General features: G+C 45.6%; 3 protein-coding genes across 6 annotated transcripts; 1 reads left to right on the top strand and 2 right to left on the bottom strand.

The window, feature by feature from the left end:
- Positions 1-377: 377 nt before the first annotated feature.
- Positions 378-18,999, bottom strand: mlxip (MLX interacting protein). Of its 3 annotated transcripts, none has more exons than XM_028996863.1 (17): positions 18,505-18,999; positions 11,340-11,446; positions 11,160-11,245; positions 10,862-10,951; positions 10,708-10,749; positions 9,426-9,660; positions 9,158-9,244; positions 8,886-8,956; positions 8,191-8,743; positions 6,898-7,004; positions 6,688-6,796; positions 6,429-6,538; positions 6,231-6,338; positions 5,391-5,518; positions 5,163-5,286; positions 4,900-5,029; positions 378-2,331 (listed from the first exon to the last, which is right to left on the bottom strand). In XM_028996863.1, the coding sequence occupies exons 1-17, from the start codon at positions 18,816-18,818 to the stop codon at positions 2,183-2,185; spliced, it is 2,550 nt and encodes an 849-aa protein (XP_028852696.1). In that variant the 5' UTR covers positions 18,819-18,999; the 3' UTR covers positions 378-2,182. The 3 variants fall into 3 exon arrangements, with proteins under 3 accessions (XP_028852696.1, XP_028852697.1, XP_028852698.1); XM_028996864.1 differs by having other exon boundaries at positions 9,426-9,591; XM_028996865.1 differs by lacking the exon at positions 18,505-18,999 and adding an exon at positions 15,402-15,424.
- A 603-nt stretch (positions 19,000-19,602) lies between these two features.
- unga (uracil DNA glycosylase a) lies at positions 19,603-23,242 on the bottom strand. Of its 2 annotated transcripts, XM_028995900.1 has the most exons (7): positions 23,062-23,242; positions 22,246-22,422; positions 20,949-21,044; positions 20,780-20,877; positions 20,510-20,598; positions 20,151-20,329; positions 19,604-19,951 (listed from the first exon to the last, which is right to left on the bottom strand). In XM_028995900.1, exons 1-7 carry the CDS (start codon positions 23,155-23,157, stop codon positions 19,811-19,813), a joined length of 876 nt encoding a protein of 291 aa, XP_028851733.1. In that variant the 5' UTR covers positions 23,158-23,242; the 3' UTR covers positions 19,604-19,810. The 2 variants fall into 2 exon arrangements, with proteins under 2 accessions (XP_028851732.1, XP_028851733.1); XM_028995899.1 differs by lacking the exon at positions 23,062-23,242 and having other exon boundaries at positions 19,603-19,951; positions 22,246-22,631.
- Positions 22,793-26,067, top strand: alkbh2 (alkB homolog 2, alpha-ketoglutarate dependent dioxygenase). Its single transcript, XM_028995901.1, has 6 exons — positions 22,793-22,962; positions 23,121-23,292; positions 23,387-23,438; positions 23,857-24,163; positions 24,245-24,443; positions 25,524-26,067. Exons 4-6 carry the CDS (start codon positions 23,902-23,904, stop codon positions 25,924-25,926), a joined length of 864 nt encoding a protein of 287 aa, XP_028851734.1. The 5' UTR covers positions 22,793-22,962; positions 23,121-23,292; positions 23,387-23,438; positions 23,857-23,901; the 3' UTR covers positions 25,927-26,067.
- The last annotated feature ends 139 nt before the right edge of the window (positions 26,068-26,206 follow it).

Below are 26,206 nucleotides of genomic sequence, written 5' to 3'. Positions count from 1 at the left end.
AGGTTAAAGTTGAGTTTAAGCCACTTCAACATATAAAGTGCTAATTTTCCAAACATCAGTCAATCATTAGAGGAGAATGAAAGTTGTCACCTCAGTCTGTATGGATGTCAACACTGTAAGCTCTGAGTTGACATCCTCGCTGACTGAGGTGACCATTTTCATTACTCTTTAATGATTAAGCAAAGTTTGAGAAATAAGCACGTCATTAAAAATTAATAAAATAATACTGACATCAAACTGCTATTCGACACCAGCCTTGTATCGCTGCCCCTCCCTCTATTGTCAATGTCCCTATACGGTCATGTATATGTATAAATACACACGGTCTCTGTCCCACACACACACACACACACGGAAAAATAACAACCATACTCATATCGAATTAAAAAAAGAAAAAAAAGATTTTACTTTACTTTTGCAAAAGAGAACAGAAAACAGCCCGTGACAAGACAATATGTACAATACTGCAACTTAAGGGCATGGACAAGACCCTCGTCCAGGGCAAGATCCTTCAAAAATTTCACCCCCCTTTATAAAACACTCCATCTCCACCCATGAAAAATAAAGCCAAAATCCAATGAAAATTGGAACATGACTCTCAATGACAAACATCAGCTCAAGCCCTTCAGCTGAATTAATTTTTTTTTGCATTGTAACACTTTTTCGCCCAGAACAAAAAAAAAACAAAAACACACACACACATAACATTATACAACATTTTTTTTAAACTTAATTCGGACGGTGTTAAGAGCGATGCAAAGGAATCCTGGAGTAAAGAGCGCCGGTCACGCATTTCTGGAAGACGTGCGATCATGCTAGGATCTGTTTGCATCGCACCTATTGCCATCAAAACAGAGGCCTTAATTATCGGCAAGTGAAGGGCATAGCTACTGGGCTAATGCTTACACAATGAGGCAAAATGACACAAAAAATTTACTTCCTGTGGATTCAGGGTTCACACATCAGACGTTAACAAATAAAAATAAAAGGGATTTTAAAAATTTGAATATAGGGTACTATTGACCTGAAAGACAAAAGCTACATGGAGGTTCAGAACTCAATGGCATCTTCTAAGCCAAAACTCAACATTAACAATGGGTTCGACAAACCCATACTATGAGACCAGGATATTACGGCCCTTCAATCTATTATTCCATGAGCTTTAAAGATGAACTCAACAAATAAAAACAAAAAAAACAGCAACTTTTGGACTCAACTTGAGCCTCAAAATGATATTTGTTCTCTGAGGGGATACATGCACACAACTGATGGTCCAGCATTCACTGACCTCGCCATGCAATTAACTTTTTTTTTGTTACAGAAATGTCTGAAAAGGCTCTCAATGAACACAACAAAGTGCAGCATCATGACGCCCATTCGCTTCAGTGAGCTGATGAACGGTTTCCTGCTGGCCGAGCGAAGAGGGCGGAGCTTGAGCTTGTTGCTTCATCCCTGAGCAAAAAAAATGAACGAACGAGCAAGCGGGCGAACTCACAAGGCTTCTCGATTTCACTGCATGCAGCCTCACGCCAACAGAGGGAAGACCGAGGTGTGTCAGCACAATGGGCGGGGCTGCAAGCACGCCTCACTCCGCCCACTTTCATTTCACAGTTCAGCACGCAATTTGGTTGTGAGAGAAAGAAGAGGAGGAGGAGGAAGCCCCTGAGTGGAAAGAGGAAAACGAGAATATTGTCTTCTTCTCCCAGACAGACGACTGCAGCACCTGAGAGCTGAACTTCCTCTGGAAGAACGACCCCCCCCGGTCCCGGTCCAGAGGTTCGTAAGGCGAAGGGTTCCAACGGCGTAGTGCAAACGAGTTGGTTCTGAAGTCTCACAGAAAACAAAATAAAATAAACTAGCACAGGACTTTGGTTTGATTCACTGTCTAATCTCCAAAACACGTGATAATAAATAAAAGTAGGATAACGCATTCGATTATAATGCTAAAGATTTCCCTTTTAACAACAATAAAAATTGTGTGTGGTTATACTTCGTTTCACAAGAAGGTAACGTTCAAACGAATGCAGCGCTGTTGGCAGCCTGCGACCAAAAGGGAAACCGATCTATACACCTCAGTCCTAGAGAAGATCCAGGATCCATGCGTGAAACTGGAGGCTTTTCCAACTGAGCAGGACGGCTCATTATGAAGAGGCACAGTGAGACGGAGGGACCCGCCCGTCCCTCAGAGGGGTCCTCCGCGGCAGTGGGTGGAGGACGCTGGATCACTGGCGCACTGTTTCATGACCGCCTGCCTGGCTTCTTCTGGTAAAAGAGACGGGTCGCTCATGATGGACGTGGTGGTGCACAGCTGGCGGAGAGTGCCCAGAACCACTGCAGAGAGAGACAGAGACAAAGACACTTTTAACCAAAGGGTTGCGGGTTCAAATCCCGAACAGTCAAGGTGCCACTGAGGTCCCCTTGACCAAAGCACCTTCCCCACACATTGCTCCCCGGGCACCTGTCTTGGCCACCCAGTGCTCACTAAGGATGATGGGTTAAAAGCAGAAAACACATTTCATTGAGTCACTGTGTGCTGTGCTGCAGAGTTTCTCACTGATGGAAAAAAAAAAAATCACTTGCTTTGGTCTTTTAAGCGTTGCAATTTTCAGTCGTAAATTTCCACTGAAATTATTTGCAGTGAACCCAAACAAAGTTAACCTCAAAATACAAGATGGCTGAGCCTCTATATGGGTAATATATGGTTTATTAGCATATACAGTTATGTACGGGCCACCATGGTAGTACAGTGTACTGGGTGATTATGAGCTGGCATTGCTACCAATCTCGCACCAACTTTGGAACAGTCCTTGCACAGGAACAGATCTGACAAACCAGCTCTCTGCTAAGGTGGAAGCTACAGCTGAGTGGAAGCGAATAATGATTGCAAAAAGCAACTCTTGCCAAAAACTATGGCCAATGTAAGCATTCCATCCATGCCGTGACGTGTCTGTCTTAAATGAAATGATTTTTTTTCCTCCCACATATAGTCCAGCCCAGTGTTTGTATATGAGTGACTTAATGTGTTATAGCCTTTTAAAATTAATAAAGAAGACTCATTTGTTTCCCTGGAGCAAACCCCATCGACACAAAAAATGGCATCGGTATGGGCCACATTATTGTTTTAAACATCGCTATCGGCCAAGAATTTCAGAATCAGCGCACTGACATGTCTCAGAATTACTGGGTCATCCCAAAAAAATAAATAAATAAAAACCCAGACACAAACCATTGATCAGTTGGCCACAGGAAGTGACATAAAATGTGATGAAACGACAAGGGAATCCCTCATACACGCACACATCCCTGCCCCGTTTTTCCGATACTCAGTCACGTAAACACCCCCCACCCAAATACAACACCAGCAGGAAGGAAACGTGCATCTGTCCGTGATAAAGATCGAGGTGATGCAAGCAAACTTGCCCGTGTCAACGTCCACTCATGCAGAGGTGCTGCGTTTTCCACTTTCGCTCCCACCCATAGACCCGCACAGACATGATGGAAAAACCCACGTCACTACGTAATTTGAGCTTGTGCTGACAGCAGGTGGAAAGCCCAGAACACAGGAGCTTATGAAACAGCATGGGAACTAAGCCAAAAGTCATCCAAGAAACATCAGCTGAACAAATTTGAGCCCAGATTCAAATTCTGACAAAAGTAAAGCATTTTGTCGACTTCGAGAAAGCCATTCATGCTTTTATTAGCTCGTTGTAAGTCTCTTTGTTTTTAAAAGGGAAGTGATCGTCACATCAGCATCGATACACAGCAGCACAGCACATGGTGCACACAGTGAAATTTGCCCTCGGCATTTAACCCATCACCCTGAGTGAGCAGTGGGCAGCCATGACAGGCGCCCGGGGAGCAGTGTGTGGGGACGGTGCTTTGCTCAGTGGCACCTCAGTGGCACCTTGGCGGATCGGGATTCAAACCGGCAACCTTCTGATTACGGGGCCGCTTCCTTAACTGCTAGGCCACCACTGCCCCTGTTTTGGAATCAACCACGCGGTCTCCAACTTGTCCAACACCCGGAAGTTCGACCACATAACACCTGTCCTCTACGCTGGCTCCCAGTTGAATACTAAATCTCTGTTTTTAGTGCTATTTAGTCCTATTTTAAAATAAACCAGGAACAAAATAAATAAATAAAATAATAAAGTTTCATCAAGCGAGCAGGGCCACATCGTGCTTGGCTGGACAGCAAGGTGAAAAACATGGTCCGACATGGTGGAGCGCGCTGGCCCTGAAGCTTCATAGCCCCACAGACCGGTCTCTATTTTAAATTCAAACTTCAGACCTACCTACTTTGGATGCCATTTGGAGTCATACAAGTTTTTTTTTTTTTTAATCTATTCGTAACTAGATTTCTGCTTATTGTGACCCAACAAACATTATTATAATTTTTTTTTTTTTTATTTATGTTTAACCTTTCGTTTATTCTTATTATAACCACAATGGCAGTGGTGGCCTAGCGGTTAACGAAGCGGCCCTATAATCAGAAGGTTGCCGGTTCGAATCCCGATCCACTGAGAAAAGTACCGCACACCCCACACACTGTCATGGCTGCCCACTGCTCAGAGGACACCTGTGTCAATGTGTGCTGTGCTGCAGTGTTTCACTATGACAATCACTTCACATTCACTTTTCACTTCATTATTGTGAAGCCCTTTGGTGAAGGGCTGTTAAAATGTGCTATATAAATAAAGACAGATTGATTGATAAGTCACGTACTTATTAAGAATAAAATTATTAATAATATTATTATAGTTCAGCCATATCATTATGACTGGTACAGTGATTGATTACTGAGCTACAAGGAATTGTTCACATTTGAAAGGCCAATTATATCCATTCTTGCGCTGTATGTAAACGTGCGGGGACTCGTGCGCATGTGCATGTACTCACTTGGTCGCAGCACAGGAAGAGCACAGTGTCTCTCCAGCCACTGCAGGGTGGTGTCACACAGCTCCTTCTTACTGGACGTTGAGACGCTGCCATTGAACGATTCGAACAGTGGCTTCACGATCACACTGAACTGAACATCCGGGGGTCAAGGGCCAAGCAAAGTGTTTGTTCACTATGAAGCCATTGACCAGCCCGGGAGAAAATGCGAGTGTGTTGCAGATGCAGGTGACTATGCTCTGATCATGTCTCAGTGTGAAGGATACGATCCAGAACTTCCAGTTCTGTAGGGTCCGGCTCCTGACGTAGTCGTCAAACTTCTCCCTCATGTGATTGAAGCGATGTTGGGTGACGGGCACGCCGGTCGCTGGCAGCTGCTCCTGGCACAAACTGAGACACACTAAGAGTCAGTTCAGTTCAGTTCACGGATTAGGGCAAGCTAATGAGATGAGATGAATAGTAAAGGGAGGCCAGATGTGAGGGAGGTAATGTACTTGATTGATGCATTCAGCTCCTCAATCTCCTCCTTGAGTCTGCGACTCTCCTCCAACATCTGCTGCCGCTCCTGCTGGAGTTTCCCGATGTACTCCACCGTCCTCTGGAGCGTAGCAGCATTGCTAGTCTACACACAAATTAAACATTCTACATGACCCACTTATTCTACATGACCCACTCATTCTACATGACCCACTCACGCCCAGTGGCTCAGAGATATTATGTCCTGTTTGTCCCTGGAGAAGATTCACTACTCAATTTAGACTTGAAATTTCAAGGTGTTTTTCTTCGCTTTTTTCATATACATAGTTTGATTCGCTTCTTATTTAATTGTTTGCCATGCAGGACCAAAAAGACCTCCAGCTCCATAATCTTTCTTTTTCTTTAAAAGCCTGGTATCTAGCCTTTCTTATGCATGTAAAGCTGGCTTGGAGTCGGGGTGGGGTGGGTGCTATAGGGTTTATAAGGGGGTTATAAAATGTACAGTATATTGAAACATTACATGTTTATTTTCTGAAACGGGTCCCATCATTGTGATAATGTCACTATTTTTATAAAATGTCAGCTTTAAAAAAAAAAAAAAAAAAAACATGAATAAATCTAACATAAAATGCTTAAAAACCCTCTAAAATAAATGAATGCTGTTTAATGCGGCTGTGTTTTGTTCAGTGAATCCATCGCGTCAATGCTCAATTGTTGCAGCGTCTGCAGGGAGCACAGCGGCACCAACCAATCGCTGTTCCCTGCTCGCAACCACCTGGCTGTTTAACCCGCAATGAAGACAAGGAAAGAGGCGCAAGCTTCAGTCGCCTCAAGTCGAGGTCAATGTTATTTCTTACGTTGGACTGCGACTTGAGAGTCGGCACCAGGCTGCCGAGCGTCTTGAAGCCAATGTTGATGTTGAAGCGCCGCTTCTGCTCCGCGGAGATGTGATTTACACGCCAACTCTGTAGTGCACACAGACGCACGCATGTCTTTGCCCGAGCTACATCAACAATTCCATTCAATTGGATTATATTTACATGCTTAAAACGCACCTGGTTGTCATTATTTTTGGGCAAAGTTGTGCTGCTGAGGGGAGACTGGGGACTGGAAGCCTGGTCTGAACCACAAGGAGAGCCCTGACCAGATGAGCGTCCATCACGGCCTGCAAAACACACACATACACATACGTACTTAGATATACAGGTAATATACATATTGTATGTAACTGTGAAGGTGTCTTTGTGAATTGAATAGTGTAGGTGTGTGTGTGTGTGTGTGTGTGTGTGTGTGTGTGTGTGTGCGTGCTCTAACCAGTGTTTGGGCAGGATGCTGGGGTTTTGCAATTGGAAGAGGTCTCCTCTTTTGGTACCATCAGCTGAGGGGATTTCTGAGTCTGAGAAAGGATATGGAAGCCAGAGCCCTGAGAGAGCGAGCGGATCGAAAGGAAGGGAGGAGAGGTTTGAAACCAGGCCTAGAAATACGTTCACGTCTCAGATACAAATATTAAAATGGATGTGTTACCTGTGCAATGTTTGGGGAAGAGATGACCACTCCTGTAGTGGGGACAGTGTCACCTTTAATGGTGGATGGAGTGACGATCACTGCACTAGGGTGTCCGGGGAAAGGTGCTGTATATTGAAAACCAGAGAAAGTGTTATTAACAAGTTGTTACGGAGTTTAAGCTGACTGAACTGAAATTTCCATTGCTTCTTGTGTGTAGCGAGAACCCTTGCAAAAGGGTTCGTGGCCAATACTGCCCTCTGCTTGCAAAACGGCAACACTGCCGGTTCATTCAGTGCAGCTAATGAAAGTTTCAAATGAAATTATCCAGAGCAAATTCCACCAACTATCTACAGTTTCCTGGAATTACACTGGGCGAAGAGAACTGAAATTTCGTAAAGCGTCTTTTGAGATTTCACAAAATAAATTGCAAAAAACTTTTGCACAAAGAAACCTAATTACATCGATCAGGCCTTCAACCAAGGGGTGCAGAATTCCGGAAGGCCCACTATTTCAATTCATGATTAGATTCAAAACATTTTTTTTTTATGAAATTCAGCCCTGAAACAAAAGTTAGTCGCATTAGAAAAATATAAACTGCAAACCTCATAACTTAAATGAACCCTTTAGATAAAAAGAAATATAACCAAGTAAGAGCTGTTATATCTGGTTGTAAAGTGGCATTAACAAAATAAATAAAAATGATGCAGAATGCATTGGTGTGTCCTGAAATGTTTCTTTCTTTTGGCTGAACTTCGTTTGCATCATCTGGATGGTAGTGGTGGTGGTAGTAGCCTAGTGGGTAACACACTCGCCTATGAACCAGAAGACCCGGGTTCAAATCCCACTTACTACCATTGTGTCCCTGAGCAAGACACTTAACCCTGAGTGTCTGTCTCCCTGTAACTACTGATTGTTAGTCACTCTGGATGAGGGCGTCTGATAAATACCGTAAATGTAAATGTCTGGATGATGAAATGCCTGAGGTTTTGCAGTGTTTCAATAATATTTGACTTCAGCTTGCATAACATTAGCTCTTTCAGGCCATTGATATTGTAGAATCAAAAATGTGCCCAAATGTCTGCCTTAAATGAGGATGGGGCAGGTTGAATTACAAAATGGGAAATACAATGTTGTGTCCTGTAAATATCTATTTTAAATTGGTAGCGATAGAATCATGATTCTTTTGTGAATCGATTTGTTTTGCACCCCTACTTCTAACTTTTTTAAACTACCTACTAAACAAGCTGCAGGGCAAGGTGGAGAGATAGAAACCGACAGAAGAGGGTGGGGTTCAAGCAGGGACCCTCTCACCGAAGATAAGATGCGGGGAGGGTAAGGGGGTGGCTGGGACGATCCTCTGCACGTGGCGGCTCTTCTTCACAACTGCTGGAGCAATGGGCCTCGGTAGGGCAAACGCTGGGGCCGGGTGCAGAGACGGGGTCACGGGCGTGGCCTGGCGCACAGCAGGGGGTAAACCCTGGCCCTGGTTCAGTGCTTGGGGCGCGGCTCTTGTCTGTGGTAACTCCGCCCCAATGCTGAAGATCGTGGCGGCGGCGCTGGGCACGACCACGGACGACGCCGTGTGTGTGATGACTGACGGGGGAGGAGAGACGTTGCCGTCCTGCAGTGAACTTGCGGACTCCTTAGACACGCCAATGGCGGGGAGAGGTGGGGTCGGAGGAGGCGGTGGAGACACCTCGACAGGGAAGATGGACATGTAGTTCGGGGAGTAGGACGGATCAGGGTCCCTGGGGGCGCTCTGATCAGACAGACAAGACGTTCCTGGGATTTGACCCGGAGGGGAGATGAGGCAGGAGTCTAAGCTGATTGTAGGAAGTTCTGGGATGGAGGAAAGTATGGGTGCCTACAGAGAGAGAGAGAAGAACTGTGTGTCAGAATTCCATAACAGGTTGTTATATTCTTATATATTATTAAGTGTTCATTTGCAAAGCAAAAAAAGTACATTTTGTCACACAAAGTTTTAGAAACGTGTGTGTTTGTGTTACCTGTGTTTGGGAGACGTTCCCAGGAGGAGAAGTGGAGGGAAAGACTGGCTGACGGAAGTTTTGTAAAAAATCTGTTGGGAATTTCAGATTCTCCAATAAAACATTTCAATAAAAAAAATAATAAATAAAAGTTAACCAAATATCAAGTAAAGTTGATATCTGATGTCAAATTGATTATCATAGTGTCTATGAAAATGATTCGTTTTTTCAAAATTAGCAACCGGTGTCTCTGCTGGTGTTGCCTGTAACCATCAGCAGGGCGGCGCTGTTACCTTGCAGGGGCTCGAAGTCCATGAAGTCCAGGTTGGGCTGGAGAGGGATGAGACCTGGCTGGATCATATCAGCATTCCCAGCGTGAGCTGCGGAGGAACTGAGCGTTAGGAATCTAAGGGTTCATCAACATGGCGCAAGGCAAAATGTAGTTTTCAATCTGAATTGCATATCAATTGCATATCACTGCAAGTGACATTTTGAACCAAATTGAGCTCATTTTTGAAAGTTAAAAATATTAATATTAAAAACAGACAAATTTAGACTCACCAATCTCCCTGGGGTTCGGCCAGGCGACCGGCTGGTGCGAGGCCAGCGTGGAGAAGAGCGTGTCTGAGACGGACATCAGCATGTCCAGGTTGAGCTCCATCTCCATGGGGACGGGGGAGTCTCGGCTTTTGCGGCTGCTTCGGCCACCCGTGGCCAAGTCCTCATCCTGGTAGAAGGAGACACGGAACGCGTCGGGGAAAACATCGCCAAACAGCGCAAACTGATCTTCCGGGCCCTGGGTGAGTCCGAGCAGAGCAGGCAGCCAATGAAGACGAGAGACGCGGTGTGAGTACCGGGAGGGACACAAACAAGGCAGAATAGTCAACACGACACAAACTTGCTTTAACAAAGTGAACAGCATCCCAACATTGAAAATACGAAGACTCTTCGAAAACATGTAATTGGTTTAGAATATTATCATTTATTTGTGATTCATTCTTTTTTAATCAATGGAGAGCCCTAATTAAAAAAACTGCACTGCAACAAGCCACTAGGGGGCATCAGACACTTTTGGGTTTCATGTCACTAAGATCACTTGCACAATATTCAAATTGTGCTTTGCTGGTGGAAAAGCACAGGCTGAAGCATGCTTACGGACATCAACTCTATAGAATTGACTCTGTTCAATAAGCAGCAAACCTGGAATTCTCACACAGCAGGGTACCCCGGGATCTTAAATTTAAGACTTTTCCGACCTGTTTTAAGACCATTTTAAATTAAATGTTGCACGTTTCCTGGCATATGAATGAAATAATCGATCAAATTGAATCATTAAAAACTTTAACAATAAAAGGTATACAGTTTTGATGGATCTGCTGCAATCTCAACACTGTTTAAACATATGACAAGCCTAACGTTCCTACAAATAATGACGATGACTACGTCTATCGTGGGTGAGTGGCTGACTTGATTTCAGTGCGCGCTGCACTCTGATGAGGCCAGGACCAGTAGCGAAGTGGCCGCCCGATCGGAGTACTCGGCGGACTGCCGTAATGACACTAACATCACCAGAAAGCGTTGAATTTTTTTCTATTGTGCAAATGGTACAAGAGTTACGGTAATTAAAAAAAAAAAAAAAAAAGCAGCGGTTTTATGGGGATTGAAATTTAAGACGTGCGAACGAAATTCAGTGACTTTCCACAGCCTTAATTTACGAATACAAAACGTAAGACTCAAGTTTTAAGACCCCGCGGGTACCCTGCACAGTTCACACCAGTCCAAACTGGACATGCAGGAGCAACGTTTCATTCCGTAGATACTGCGACGGGTGAAGAACAATTACCCTGAGCAGGCTGGACAGGTCCTCGTCCTTGTGCTTCTGTAACTGTGGAAGGAGACGGAGAACATTGAACCAGGATTGCCGGGACGTCTACTCTTTGATCTCCACATGAACATGTAACACCGCGAGAACGTCAGCCCGAGACAGGAGACAGTACCCTCTTTTTGAAATACGTCCTCCACTTGTGATACTCGCGGATGACGATTTCTATCCTCCTTCTCCAGTACTTTCCCTCTGTAGCGATTGCCTGGTGAAGGAGAGAGGAGATGAAGGAGAAACCAAAGATCTGTGCTGCCCAGGCCCTAGCAAGCAGAGCACAAACGCTGCTACCCAACACCTGAAGAGCGGAACGGCAGGAAGGATAAAAGAGAAACCCAACATTTCAGGCGTTTGGGTTCGGGAAGCAGCAGGCCAGCAGGGTGCGAGGAGGAAACGTGCGGGATTAAATCGCCTACCTCTGCAGGACGGTGGTCCTCTGCATCCACGCTGCCCTCCAGCGGGGTGACAAAATGGCAGACTGGATTGTCCCTCCTCTCCACGTCTGTCAGAAAACATGACTACAATCATCTAAAAGCTCCCAGGAACACACTTTAATCAGCACAGCGCAGCTTGACGTCCCGCATGAAAGTGCTCACATTGCATGTACCAGGCCCTCCAGATGGCGTTGTTCAGGCGGATTTTGTCCCGCCACAACAGCTTCAGTCCCTTGAAGTTCTTCCACTTTGGTGACACCAACTTGCCACTGAGGAGAGACCAGAAAAGGGAATCAGTGAGTCAACCCAGGGACCAACCCGACTAGACTCCATTTTGTTTCCCACCGCATGCATCGCAAACAAATACAACGTGTATTATGGAATATTCTCTGGTTGTTCACAGTTGGGTTCAGGTTACCAACATACACGCACAGCATTTCAGAGTCTGAAGCCGTACCTGATGTTGGGACCGAAATTACAAAAAATGAAAACGCACACAAATCTGTCTGCACGCCCATTATGAATTTTCATAACCGCAGCGGTCCACAATGGGCCACTCAAACGTCTGACGACTTACAAAGGTCACTGACTGACAAAGTTATTCTGATTACCCCAGTATAAAGCCCAATGCAGCATTTCACTTTATTGGAGCGGAGATAAGCACAGGTCACAAAAAAAAAAAAAAAGACATTAGACAATATTTTTTCCTGAGTAAACTGTAGCAGTTGGTGAATCATCCCTCCAGCATAGAACGGCGGTCACCGCACATGAACTTTCCTAGCATTAGCCCAATTCTGCTCACATCCAGTGACATTTGCTGCAGTTTACTGGCTTAAGTGGTGTGTGTGTGTGAGAGTGTGACAGAGGACAAGTGAACGTGTGTGTGTGTGTGTGTTCTGTCTGTAATTGACTAGCATATCTATGACAAATCAACAACCTTATAAAATTTTTTGCTTTGCTGGTGATCTGAAACTAAATGCTGAGATGAGATGCGATTAACTGAAAGAAAGAACAAAAGCAATTTTATCTAGCTGGTATTTCTATCTAACTTATCTAAGTGTTATTTTTGCTTTGATTAACATCTGATGAAGCAAAATGAACAGAGCAGAAAGGAGAATTCAATAGACAACTTCGGACATTTATCAGCACTCCTTGTTAAATTTGTCCCAATAAACATAGCCTCTGTGCAGAGCAAATGAAATTTAGAATATTCTGAATGAATTTGGGCAAAAACGTTTTTCTTCTGGCATTCCGATGCATATTTTCACCCATTCTTGTTCTGGTCGTTTTCAACAGAATAAATTCTTCATTAGCATTCTAATTAGGCTTCTAAAAATTCCTGGTAACTGTCTTGCTGGACCGCTACCTCATGACACAATGTAGTCTGCATTCTTGGGATAGTTTTCATGTATGTGAAGTGGTGGTGTACGGTACAGTCATGTGATGCATATCAAAGCTGTATATATTTGCTAAAATCTGATGTTTCATAGGGACACATCACTTAAACACTCATACGCCTCAAAGAGTTTATGACTTCCCTGCAGCTCTTACGCACGGATGAGCATTACACCTGGCCTAGTGCATTGTGGGCCGTAAACAACTCCTAACGTTCCGGTTTATTTCTAAGAGAGGGGCAATAAAGCATCAATACAGCATCATAAAAATAAAAAATGTAGGATGTCCTTTCGCGTTTACTTGAATTCTACCCAGTACAATGAAATTAAGATCTTAATGTTAATTCAATAAATAAATAGCATGGAATTTTTTATGTCTTAGACCAGGGGTGTCAAACTTGCCACACCCCACGAGATTACTTTATGTATGTATGTATGTATGTATTATTATGGTCCGGCGATATGAAGCGCTGATAACGTACGAACTACAAATCCCATAATTAGCTATCTTAATAAAGATCTTATAAGTTACTGATGTATGACTTTCTGGGCTCTTGATAAGTTGGTTAATGCAGTGGTTGTGGTGAGGCTGCTGAATTATAATTTCAGTAAATAGAATTTAAACCGTCCCACTGCTGCACAGTCCATAAGTGAAGAGATAGCCAGCAAATGTACACATTCAATCTTAATTTGATTAAATATCCAAAGTGCATGAAGGAAAAAAAAAAAAAAAAGGAATAAAATGGTATAAAACAGCACATTCGTGATAGAGTGAACAGCAGTGTTGCGTAATTGAAAATCTCTTTCTTCAGCTGGAGCTGGAGGAGGGTGGAAGGGAGCAGGTGTAAACATGACTCCCGGTCTGCCCCGTCTGGGTCGGGTGACGCTGCGGTTTTGGCTTTCGTGCCTGCCTTCACGTAAATCACGTCTGCACAGCGCAGGCGGGCCGGTCTTGAGGCCTGGTGACTGTTTAATGTGTGTGTGTGTGTGTGTGTGTGTGTGTGTGTGTGTGTGTGTGTGTGTGTGTGCATGGCTCCTGTCAGAAGGCAGATATTTAACAGGAGCCTAAGGATTGTTCCTCAGTCTTCGTGGAACCTCAGAAACTCGTAATCAGGCATCCTCCCCTCTCTTGACCTCTTTTGTACGGTGAGTGATAATACGTCATATACGGGGACGTTGCCGTAGGGCAGGTAAAAGATGTAATGTCTGAATGTTTGCATAGCCTCATCACACTGCAGCGTCAAGCTTCCTTTGGGCTGCGATTCAAGAGCTCAACATACCAGTCCACGGCGTAACGTCGCCTAGGGGTGTAAGTACAAAAGTATTTGGTTACTTTTGTGCCGTCTACAGTCACTGATCACGTAGAGTGAACACACACATACATCTGAATGTTGACACAAATTGTCCACATGCACAATGCTGCTGTCGTTAATGGAGTAAAAGTTCAGGTAGAACACAAAACTTGATCAAACCCAGATCTACCCAGATCAGCACGAATACAGGAGGAGCAGCACCACTGGAGCCAGTGACAATGTTTAACCTAGGCCATTTAATAATACACATTATTATTATTAAATATGCATGCAGTGGTGTCTAATTTGAACCACCATTACTTGTCTACAAGTGGATTCTGTAAAAAATGCAATATAATCCCTGGTCAATTGCAACGCACAGAATCATAACACTTCTTTCTGATCCATAGCCGATACCCAGCATGTGTCAAAGGAGTTATTATTTCCGGCAAAAGTTAAAATAAGACGCGGTGGGGCCAGTCTGGGCATAATCATCAACAATTTGACCTTTCTGATGATTACATATACGAACCTTTGTTGCGTTAAAGCCAATGAAATCAGACATGGACGAACAGCACGCAGAATCTTGGCTAATTCCAGACATCCTAACACGGAGCCGGGAAGCTCACATGCTAGGATCCAAGGATCCAGTTCAGTAGGGCAGTGAAAGGTCACTTAAGGCCTGACCGGTCATACTTATGCAGCGATGGCAGCTTCTGACCACCCAAGATGGACAAGGAGGATTGTGGGTGTCACCATCTTAGCTCCTTTTTCCAATTTGCTACAAGCTCAATGTCTCGAGCGATCAGGAAACGTTTTTAGAACGGATAATTTTTTGACGATAGGTCGAGATTTCCATCTCGTGTGCTGCAGTTTCCCATGACCGCCATCTGATCTGGCATGGAGTCACAGAACTGCTGCGAATCTAAACACAGTGGATGCAAGAATAGATTCAATTTTCAAAAAATGGAATCCCGTGAGACACGTGCTTGCAGCATGATGAGGGCAACTCAAGCAACTGCCTGTCCCCGGTGTCCTATTTTAGAAGCACAGTTGCCCTAAGCCAGCAGTCTCGCGCAAAACAAGACAACGGAAAATAGAACTCTCACCATGACCAGGAGCAACACACACACACACACACACACACACACAGCAGACAGGGACAACCGAAACATCTCAAAGTGCAGAAAATCAACAGAAGCTTCCAGACCAGGTTGGCATGTTAGAGTGCAATAATGGACCACAGTGTCCAGGGGTGTGTATTGGCAAGGACCTCGTGATGCAATACGCATCACGATACATGGGTCATGATACGATTAATTCATGATACATTGTGATAGTGCACATCTGCGTTGATCACATTATATTAATATTTCAGCCAAAACAACATAACTCAAAAATAGCAATATTTGATATATTGCTATTTGATATAGGGCCCCTGCGCAGTAAGAGAACGTGCTTCAGTTGGTACTGCTGAAGTGCTCATCCCGGCACGGCCCCGGAGTGTTGACACAGAGCAGCGGTACAAGGGCACGTACCGGGGCATTTATCAGGGGTCGTTGGCAGTTACCAAGTGGCCCTCAGGAATATCAGCGCTGAACGGGCTCTGGACTCATCGCTCCGTTCTGACACAGAGGAACACAGAGATGCAGCTACAGTAAAAAAATACTCCAGTAACAGATGTTATTAGACCAGACTTATTAGTCAGGGACTCGTACAGCATTTACCAGACGCCCTTATCCAGAGCGACTAGCAGTCAGTAGTTACAGGGACAGTCCCCCCCCTGGAGACACTCAGGGTTAAGTGTCTTGCTCAGGGACACAATGGTAGTAAGTGGGGTTTGAACCTGGGTCTTCTGGTTCATAGGCGAGTGTGTTACCCATTAGGGTACCACCAACCTACTTTAGTAAAAGAAAACCCACAGAGAATAGGTTTCCACTGATCTTTTGTGTGTAAATGAATGTAAAACAGAATATAGTTACAGATATTTATTTAAAAAAAAAAAAAAAAAAAATCAGTCCAACAGGCTATAACTTAAACCCCTCGATCGAAAAATAAATCTGTGTGTCACAGACAAGACCTTGTTTGACTGGCTCTGTACAGAGACCGAGGCGTTTCGTCGGATCAGCAGAATCCCGGCAAGCAGAACTTCCCCGGGAAGCAACAACAAAGCAGCTGCCGACGCCGAAACACCAACCATGACCTTTTCTTGAGGAAAACCAATGATCAATTCACAGGACTCAGCACATTTCCATCTTAACGTCAGGACTTCCCAGTAAGACTGGGAGCCAACGGCCATAAAACACACACACACGCACACACACACACACACACACACACACACACACACACACACAAAGGGGAGATTACATGCCACCGAAGGCAGGCGGTGTATGTTTGGGGTCTGGGGGGGTGAAGGCCCCATATTTAGAACCCCGAGTAGCCATTGTAAGGGGAGATGTAAATGCTTGTGCCCAAGGAATTCAATAGCGGCCCTGTTGCCGCGGTGTATTAACCGCAGAAGTAGTAATTGTGATTATACCACAATACCGCGCTTTTATTCATATACGACTGCTAAAAACCCTAACGAGAAACGTACGATTTAGCAGATGGAACCATCGTTCGTGGTACAATAAAGCAGCGTGTTAATTAACGTCGTTATTATTAGACATTGTGACAGGATGTTAGGTCAGCGCAGTGCTGAATTTTGAACGATTCCATCTTTTGTTGCACGAGGGGAAACTGTATTAAATGTAACAATGTAGCTAACAGACGCGTCTCACTATTCGTGAAGCGATAGCAACTCATTTCGAAAGACACAAAATTCACATCCAGTCCCGTGGAATACGTTGCATTTTAAAGACGGAACATATTGTTCTTCCACTAGCATCGGAAGTGCTCTCCTGCTTAGGAAACATGAGAAAAGTTGCGATCCATGTTGACATTCATGCTGAAAATTCAATCGGCACTGGCTACGATAAAACTGTGTTTTATTTTGACATGAACAATCCGGTGGATAGGACTATAAAAATAAAAGATGTCAGCCTTCTCAATGCCGGAACTAGCTGGTCAACCAGATGAATGGCCTTCACGTGCGTGGAAAGCCCACGATTTTGAGATAAAAAATTGAGAGGAAGAAGATACTAGGCCAAAGGTCTCAGACCTCCAGCCCATAAAGCGGAGGGGCTCTTCTTGGCTCCCGCTTCGACGTTCCAGCATATTTTTAGAGGTTGGAGGTTTCTAATAACCTGCCACAGAGATCGGGGGGGCTATTTATCGTGGCCTGCTAAACATAGAGCGAGAAGCTTTGGAAGAGTCGCTTTATAACGGTACGTCCCGCAAAAACGTATAAAATCTTGAGCCACGAAACAATGACCAAATTAAACCAATTCAGCTGTACGTACAATCACAAGTGACGTCTAGGGTCGCGAAGGGTCGCGAAGGGCCGCGGAGAAAGAAGACAAAAATCACACTACCGTCAATTCTGCGATACCTGACTTGTCACGGGACAGTTCTCCATAATCAAGAGTTCAGAATTTTCTCCCCGAACTAGTGCTGAGCTTTGGTGCAACAATACCACGGTACCATCACAAGAAGGAGCACAACACGCTGCCGTATCAACTTGCTTTGCTCCCTCAAGCCGCCACATCCCGAACAGTAGAGCCCGTTTCAGCACGGGACTCCGCTAGAGGCCAGCGGCTCCCTGTCACCACCCTGCTTGGTCCTGTGGCTCCCACCGCGGACCAGGGAGCCGCTTCCGTGCGAGGCAGGAACCATTTCGGTGTCATTCCCGTCCGGGTGGCCGCTGACGTGCTCAGGCTGCACCCTTCAACGGCCGTAGCCAGCGAGCTCTTACCAAGCGCGCATAATTGGCAGGAATTTTTTGCCGCATTCCCAACGAAACAGGTTATGTGCTGCCGCACACTGGATAGGGGAAAACCAGAGGGTGAAAACCGGGATCGTGACCAGATTACACGACACTAAGAACATCTTAACAAGGTCGGCCGTGTTTCCTCAGAGACTAGCTGTGTGACCTATGACCTACTTGAATTTCACATCCTGTATTTTTAATTGTTTGAAAAAAGATCTCGAATCGGATGAAGTCTTGTGAAGTTGCGACAGAGCCTACTTTAAATAAGTAAAACTAAATCTAAACCCCAAACGCAACCGACCATCAAGCTAACTTTCTTTTGTGTTTAGCCCGGAGAGGCTTCTTCGGACGGTGGAAGACCGGCAGTGACGCACACGACGTGCACTTACATCTGGACCGATCTGGGATCAATGGAGCCGGCAAATCCCGCTCCGTGTGGACAAACTCGGTCCAACTGGACCCGGGCGAGCGTTTGAAACCAGTTTAAAAAGTCAGCCAGACCCGGTCAACAAGGCTGGCCGGAGGACCCACGTCCCGCACACCTCAGGAGGAGAAGGCGGCGTCGCCTGGTTATGCGACTGGCCTTGAAAGTTTATGGCTTCTGGGTGCATTTCTCCATCAGAAATACGGCAGGACGCGGAGTTAAATGGTAGACTATTTATGCCCTTCTGCGACATTTTACTTAACCTCGCCACGAACCCCGGTCTGTGAGAAACTGCGCTTATAAGCGCTTTGGTAGTTCCGCTTTCTCCGCCGGGGACCGGGCTCACCTGTACGCCAGGGTCATGCACTCGAACAGCTTGGTGAGGGACGCGTCGATCGAGAGGTGCGACGTGCTGGTCTTCCCGAAGTGGTACGTCTGGCAGGTCTGCATGTTGACCGTGTCGAAGTCGTAGCCCTTCTTGGGCGGATGCTCGATGTGCGGCGAGGACACCATGAAGTGGCCGCTGTGGATGATCTGCGACTCGCGGCCGTCCGCCCGCCTGAAGCCCAGGTGCGGCTCCTCCGCGTCCGAGTCCTCGTCCTGCTCCTGCTTGACGCCCGTCGCCCGCTGGCGGTATTGCCTGGGCTGCCCGGCGCTCATCGCGGAAACTCCCTGCGTGCCTTCGCTGCGGGCGAATCCTCCGTTCCCATGCGAGCTGGCGAGGGACTCTCCTCGCAAGAAAAGTTCCCGTTGTTCTCGGCGCCGTCGCTTCCTCGCCAGCCGAGCGGCGCAAACACTTCCAGGCTCGCCAGGCGAAACCGTACGGAACGTCACGGCAGAGGGAGACTCTCCATTGGCCCGTCCTGCAGCAAAACGCCAGGCGATTGGACCGTGCCTGAGCACAGCCTGCCGTGATTGGCTGAAGCTGTTCGTGGACGCTTCGCGATTGGTCGCACTTCAGACACACCCACTGACAGTCGAATAGAAAACAAATACCTTTTTTTTGTTCAAAACAAAGCGAATGAACGACCCTAAAACCTAAATAACTATTTAATTTCTTCTTGTTCCAATAGGATCGTTATATCAATTTAACAAAAAGTTTTTTTTCTCTGAATGTGGCTTATGCTTCTTATTCAAAACGAGAGTCTATGTTAGAAAACATTACAGTAATGATTCCTCGCCATAGAATAGGATGAGTTGTGATTGGTGAGCAGTTATTGGCGAATAATAACGGAGAAGTAGCCAAGGACGAGCAGCAATGCAGCAGATAAGACTGCCAACAGCCCTGATGATCTCGTTGTCTTACTTACTTCACCCCAGCACTCGGCCCAAATAGCCTACCTGACCCAGAAATGAGCTGGGCACACAAAGACCAACAGATTTTAAGAATTTATTACAAAAGGGGAAAAAAAAAAACTCATAAAAAAAGCATAAAAAAAGTGCATATAAAACATATGTACATTGTTCTGTAAAGATAGTGAGTGTTCTGCAGCATGCCGGTCATTTCTTCTGAACGCATAACATCAATGAATGAAACCGGAGGAAGAAAAAACACAAAGCCTAAATGGACTTGTTGAACAGGGTAAGAGCTTATCTTGGTCCAATCTGGGTCGTAGCTTCCCCTCTCTGGATCTCCTCGACCATTTCATTGTTTAAAGCGCAGCCCAGTCTACGGGAGTCTTCTTTGACTTCTGAAGCATCTCATTTGTCCTTGAGAAGTGTTTGCAGCCAAAAAAGCCTCTGTGGGCAGAGAGTGGGGATGGGTGCACTGTTTGCAGGATGTGGTGGCGCTTCTGAAAGGCAGAAAGTTCACAGAGATTAGTCCGAAACAAAACCATATCAAAAGCTGCAATTTTGTACACTCTTCACTGATATTAAAGCAAACGAAATATCCGACCCTGACAAATTACCAGAGCTAATAGAGACCCAGGCCTTCTAATAATTCTAGCGCACAGATGATAAACAAACATCAGCACAGGCCTCCAGACTCACCCGGTCAATAGCTGCACCCTTCTTCTGGGCATAGGCACCCCACAGCATGAAGACCAGGCCGTCCTGGTTGCTACTGAGCCACTGAATAACAGCGTCGGTGAACGCCTCCCAGCCACGGTCCTTGTGAGAGTTGGCCTGATGCGCACGAACGGTGAGCACGGCGTTGAGCAGCAGAACGCCTGTGAGAAAATGCGACAAGGAACTCAGAAGAGACAAATACTACGAGAATTTAGGGGTTTCAATAGAGTTCAACACACACACACACACACACATTTCTATAGTGAAAAATGCAACAGTTGATTTCTCATTTAGAAAGGTGGAGCCCTTTCTTTCAGCCTATTTAGCACATAGATGCCTACCTTGCTTTGCCCATCCAGTCAGGTCTCCATGCCCCGGGTGTTTAAAGCCCTCAATGTCAGACTCCAACTCTTTGTACATGTTTACCAGGCTGAAAGGAAAACAGACGAACAATTAAAATCACTTTTTTTTTTTTAAAAACATTGCTTCTTAAATATGATTTAATTCCACTTTCAACGGGACAGCCCCCAACAGCCTACAGTGGGTGAGTATGAACAACTTATTCTGGGCAAATAAATGCATGCTTCTAATGACTTAAAATGATGCAGAACCTGGGTGGAGGAGGTACAGGCTTCTGAACACTGAAGCACAGTCCATGGGCCTGGCCAGGTCCGTGATAAGGGTCCTGACCGAGGATGACCACCTTCACCTAGAAAAACGCACAGGCAATTTCCTCATTTCCTGCTCGGCTTTAACGGGCCACGTGATTTCGGTACTCACATCTTCGATGGCGCACATCTGGGTCCACGTGAAGACCTGGTGCTGAGGTGGGTACACGGTGTGCTTCTGTCTCTCCTCGGCAACAAAGGCCATCAGCTGGACAGAACAAGTGGTACTGAAACCAACATCTAACCCATAATAAGTCACCCACCTTACCCCGAACCAGTGTTACCAGACATACAATAATTATCGCATTTGCACACTAATTTTACGATCAATAAGTAGGTAAAAGTTGCATTACACACTATAATATGCACAGTCTATGATATGATATATATTAAATGTATATATTTTTTTTAAGTGATTGTCATTTTGAAAGGCGCCTGGAGAGCAATGTGGGGACGGTTCTTCGCTCAGTGTCACCGGGATTTGAAGAGGCAGCAATTACGGGTCCGTTTCCTTACCCCTTACGCCACCACTGACCCAGTATGTGTTATCGAAGCAGATTTTCTGAGTAATGTCAAAAATTGAAATTTTGTGTGTACGATAAAATGTTCAGATTTTAGGAAAAAAGTTAAGCAGCGTACGAACCTCCCAACATTTAGGATCTGGCAACACTGACCCAAACTATGGATGGCCAGGTTCCAGGAGATTTCAATGTATGCTCCATTTCATAACAATAGCAACATTAAAAATCACAAAACCCCCTACATTCTGAAAAAAAAAAACATTACAACAGATTCTTAATATAAAGAGCAAGCTAGAATGATTCATTTAATAAAATATTGTACATTACAGATTTTACAGCTCTGAGTGAAACACTCATTCAATGTGATTTCTTTATTTTCATGACCATTTACGTTGGTAGATTCTCAATGAAGGCATCAACACTATGAATGAACACATGTGGAGTTATGTACTTAACAAAAAGTGGAGACCTGGCCTCCACAGTCACCGGACCTGAACCCAGTCCAGATGGTTTGGGGTGAGCTGGACCGCAGAGTGAAGGCAACAAGTGCTAAACACATCTGGGAACTCCTTCAAGACTGTTGGAGAAGCATTTCAGGTGACGACCTCTTGAAGCTCATCGAGAGAATGCCAAGAGTGTGCAAAGCAGTAATCAGAGCAAAGAAGCTAGAATATAAAACGTGTTTTCAGTTATTCCACCTTTTTTGTTAAGTACATACTTAACATTTTGTTAAGTACATGTGTTCATCCATAGTTTTGATGCCTTCAGTGAGAATCTACCAACGTAAATGGTCATGAAAATAAATAAAACACATTGATTGAGAAGGTGTGTCCACACTTTTGGCCTGTATTGTATTTGATGCGCATGGATTTTGTGACGCTGGCGCACCGTGCTGAAGTACTGCTTGCCGAACTCGGAGCTCAGCGCCCGTCTCCAGCTCTCCCCGACCCCACCCGGGGCGCAGTGGCCGGCGCGTCTCTCCAGCGCCGCCTGCTTGTTGCGGGCCACACGCTCCAGCTGCTCGGGGCTCAGGCCGCCGGCGCCGTCCGGCTTCAACCTCTTCACCTGCGGAGAGGGGGGACGTTTAGATGAAACGCGCCGCGCCGGGACGCACGGCAGCGCACTGTTCTGGTTCCGCAGCCGGGACGCAAAGGCTCGGAGGCTCATGGCCGAGCGCCGGTCAACTCTGACGGGAACCACAGGCGAGTATCTACTGTCAAGGGCCGCGAAATTTTCCACGCTACCACGCTGCTGAGGCGGCCAGAGCCATGTTGACGTTGTACGTCATAAAAACTGAAGGGTTGCCAGGTAGCGTGGGAAATAAGCGAGACGGCGCACCATAAGATTCTCTTTTGCACCATTATTAAACTAAATAATTTTTTTGCTCAAAATAATTTAAATAAATGTTCATTTGGTAACATAAACAGGCCACAAGCCGCGACCGACGACGTTCACAAAACACTTAATGGGGGAAGGAAGGCAAACGAACATTAAACCCACAACTGGCAACCCGATGCCCACCGCGCATGGTTTCCGGGTTTATGAGCAATTTCGCGGGTTTTCAGGAAAAAAGCAAAGCGTAGCAAACACCTAACCAACTCAAAAGTAAGAAAGAAAGCATACCGGATAAAAAAAAATGGCACCGCACAGACACTGTAGCATGAATTATTGCATTATTATTACATTATGCGTTCAGAAACTCACATTTTCGTGTCCAGCCTCCTTTTCGTTGCGCTCTTCAATATTTCTCTTTTTGTCAACAGGTGGAAAAAAACTTTTGATCGTTTTCTGCCCGATCATTTTGCTCTGGTCGAATCTACGAGTGATTTAAGTGGTTTTCTGTCCCCGCGCTGCTGCTGCTGCTGCGTCTTAAGAACGAGCTGAATTGTCGCTCCCGCAAATGTGACGTCACGGACGATTTACATGCCGAACAGGGTTCATTTACGCTGCAAAATTCTTTACAACACTTACAGACACCGTGTTTCAGAAAATAATATTAAGATCCTTTTGTTTTGTTTTTTTGCTTAAGGGGGAAGTCATTGGTGAGGATTTTCTACAGACACGTGACCTTTCTCAGAAAGGTGGGTGCATGCAGGCGTGAGAACTTTGCTTTGCTTCCCAAGGTTGTGCTCCCATCCCATTTACATGTACAAGATGTATGGTCAGTAGTGACAGGGACAGTCCCCCTGAGGACACTAAGGGTTGAGTGGCTTGCTCAGGGACACAACGGTAGTAAGTGGGGTTTGAACCCGGGACTTCTGGTTCATAGGTGAGTGTCGATTAGGCTACTACCACCCGCTGAATGAGCATTCAGTGGGTTGTAACCCCCCTGAGCCCAGCGAGTGATGCCCCTGGATTGTCCCCTGAAGCCATGAGACATGCAGGGTTAAAGGCCACTGCAACTGCTGTTGTACTTGAAGCTGCCTGTTTAATTAACTGGTCCACAGTTGACCTCCGTCCAAATGTCTTGGTTCTCAGACTTGAATGCTTCCATTGCAGGCAAGTTCCACTGCGATTCGTGCAGTGATGTGAGCAGCTCTCAAAATGGACAAGTTTGTAACACGGACCAGGAAAAGGACCATGGAAGACGGAGGTAAGGACCTTCACAGTAAGAGGAGGAAAACGTCTCTCACCGAGACGGAGAAGGGTGAGGAAGGAAAGTCGCCGGGCGGCGAATTCCCTCGCCCGATCCCATGGCGGAAGATTGAGGCAGACGGCCTGGACTGTGACTACGGCCTGCTGTTCTCCAGAGAGGAGGCAGACGGACTCTACAGCTCCCTGGAGCAGGAGGTGGAGTACTTCTCAGGTCAGGTGAAACCTGAAGGATGCATGGCGGTCCTCATGTGCTCCTTGCTGTGACTTACCATGTCTCTTGTGTGACTCTCAGGCGATCAGGCGAAGGTGCGGGTGTTTGGGAAGCTCCACAGTGTCCCCCGGCAGCAGGCGACCTACGGGGACGAGGGACTCATGTATTCATTTTCGGGGGTGCACCTGCTCGCCCGGCCCTGGACCCAGACCCTGGCATATATACGGGATGCGGTTACCAAGGCAACTGGACATACCTTCAACTTTGTCTTGATCAACAGGTGAGTTCAAGCATAACAGATGAAGTGTATACATTTTAGTTTATTCAGTTTTTAGTAGTGGTGTGGGCTGTTATCGGCGTTAACGTGCTGTGTTAACGTGAGACTCTTATCGGGCGATAAAAAAAAAAAATATCACTGTTAATCTATTCACAAAGTTGGGTTGGGAGCTGGGTCTATACTACGCAAGCTATTGTGCCGGAGTGGAGTTAAATGGTTACACTAGATTTATAAGTATATTTCTTCTTTCTTGTGTCTTTTATTTTCTTATTTCCTAAAGACTTTTATTTTGTTTCTGAGACCCGGTTCAGGTCTCTTGGACACATGGCGTGAGTTGTGAGGTGCGTGTGGTTTGTGTGCAAAAAGTTATTTCTTTAATTGTAATTCATGTACATATTAGGAATATTTTGCATGTGTGTTATTTTGTGAATATTTTTTTTATGTTCTTTTAATACTGTATATTGTAGAGAGAGGTGCAGAAAGACGCGATGTTCTGACACGACCTTGCTTTTTGTACAGAATACACTTTGCACAGAAAATCTCTTGGGTGTCAGCTCATCATTTGTGGTTCAAGAAACGAAATCAAAAAGTTACACAACGCAGAAGAAGAACCGCTACACTATGATGACTTTCACCTTGATATTTTAGCGTGGATGTATACCTAGCCGAATTGCACTGTAGGGGGTGAGAACGAGTCTTTGACCTGTGAAATTACCACATCAAACGTGACGTGGTAACATGGATGCAGCTATTTAACTGAATAAACAGTACATCTTATTGAACATCATTTATTTTCATCACCAATTATCATAGTACAACAGCTTTCTCAAGCAGTTTGTGATGCATTTTGGGAACAGGAGATGAGCCCCTGGTCTAATGCGCCACCTGGCTTGAGAAACCCGTTCTCAATGACTTACTTTTAGTCATTATTTGGGTAGCACACAAATGAGCCATTTTAATATAGATGAATCTAGATTAATGTAGATTAATCTAGATTAAGAAAATGCCCACCTATAGTTTTTAGTCTTTTTTTTTTTTCCATTTAGAATTTGTATACGCAATAATTCTGGTGTCCGTTTTGAGGTACCGGGACGGACTGGATCACATCGGGGAGCACCGTGACGACGAGCGAGAGCTGGACCCCCTCGGTCCCATCGCCTCCGTCTCCCTGGGTGCCACCCGGCCGTTCGTCTTCCGGCACCGCGATGCACGGGGCAAAGCCCCGGGCCGCAGGAAGTTGGAGCCGGTCAGACTCGAACTGGCCCACGGCAGCCTGCTCCTCATGAACGCACCCACGAACACATACTGGTACCACAGCTTGCCTGTCCGCAAGGGGGTGCTGACGGCCCGCGTTAACCTCACCTTCAGACGGGTGCTGAGGGACCGGCGCAGGGGGGGTCAAATTGTGATTTCAGCCACAGGGCCACATTCAGTAACCCAGGAAACGTTTTCCACCGGTACACCAGTACCACCAAAAATGATTTGAAATTCCCATTCGCAGCGGCTCCTCTTACCAGTCGCGGTTTGACTTTTTCCTGAATCCACTACGAGATAAAGATTCTGTTGCGGCTGATGTTTATATCAACTGGTGCGATTTTACTCAATAATAAAAGTATGTCACATAAAACACAATTTTATTTCCACATTCATCTAGAAAGGTTCCTGGCAGTTTGTTTCAGTGCGTGTGAAATATCTCGTGTAGGTTGCTGGCCTCCTGGTCTTCAAGCCTTCCTGCTAGAGGCGTTGAATTAACTGGAGATTGTAGG

Source organism: Denticeps clupeoides, chromosome 11 (genome assembly GCF_900700375.1).
Source record: "Denticeps clupeoides chromosome 11, fDenClu1.1, whole genome shotgun sequence".
Classification (NCBI taxonomy): domain Eukaryota; kingdom Metazoa; phylum Chordata; class Actinopteri; order Clupeiformes; family Denticipitidae; genus Denticeps; species Denticeps clupeoides.
The sequence above is the reverse complement of the archived record's forward strand: the minus strand, read 5'-3'. Positions and strand labels throughout refer to the sequence as shown.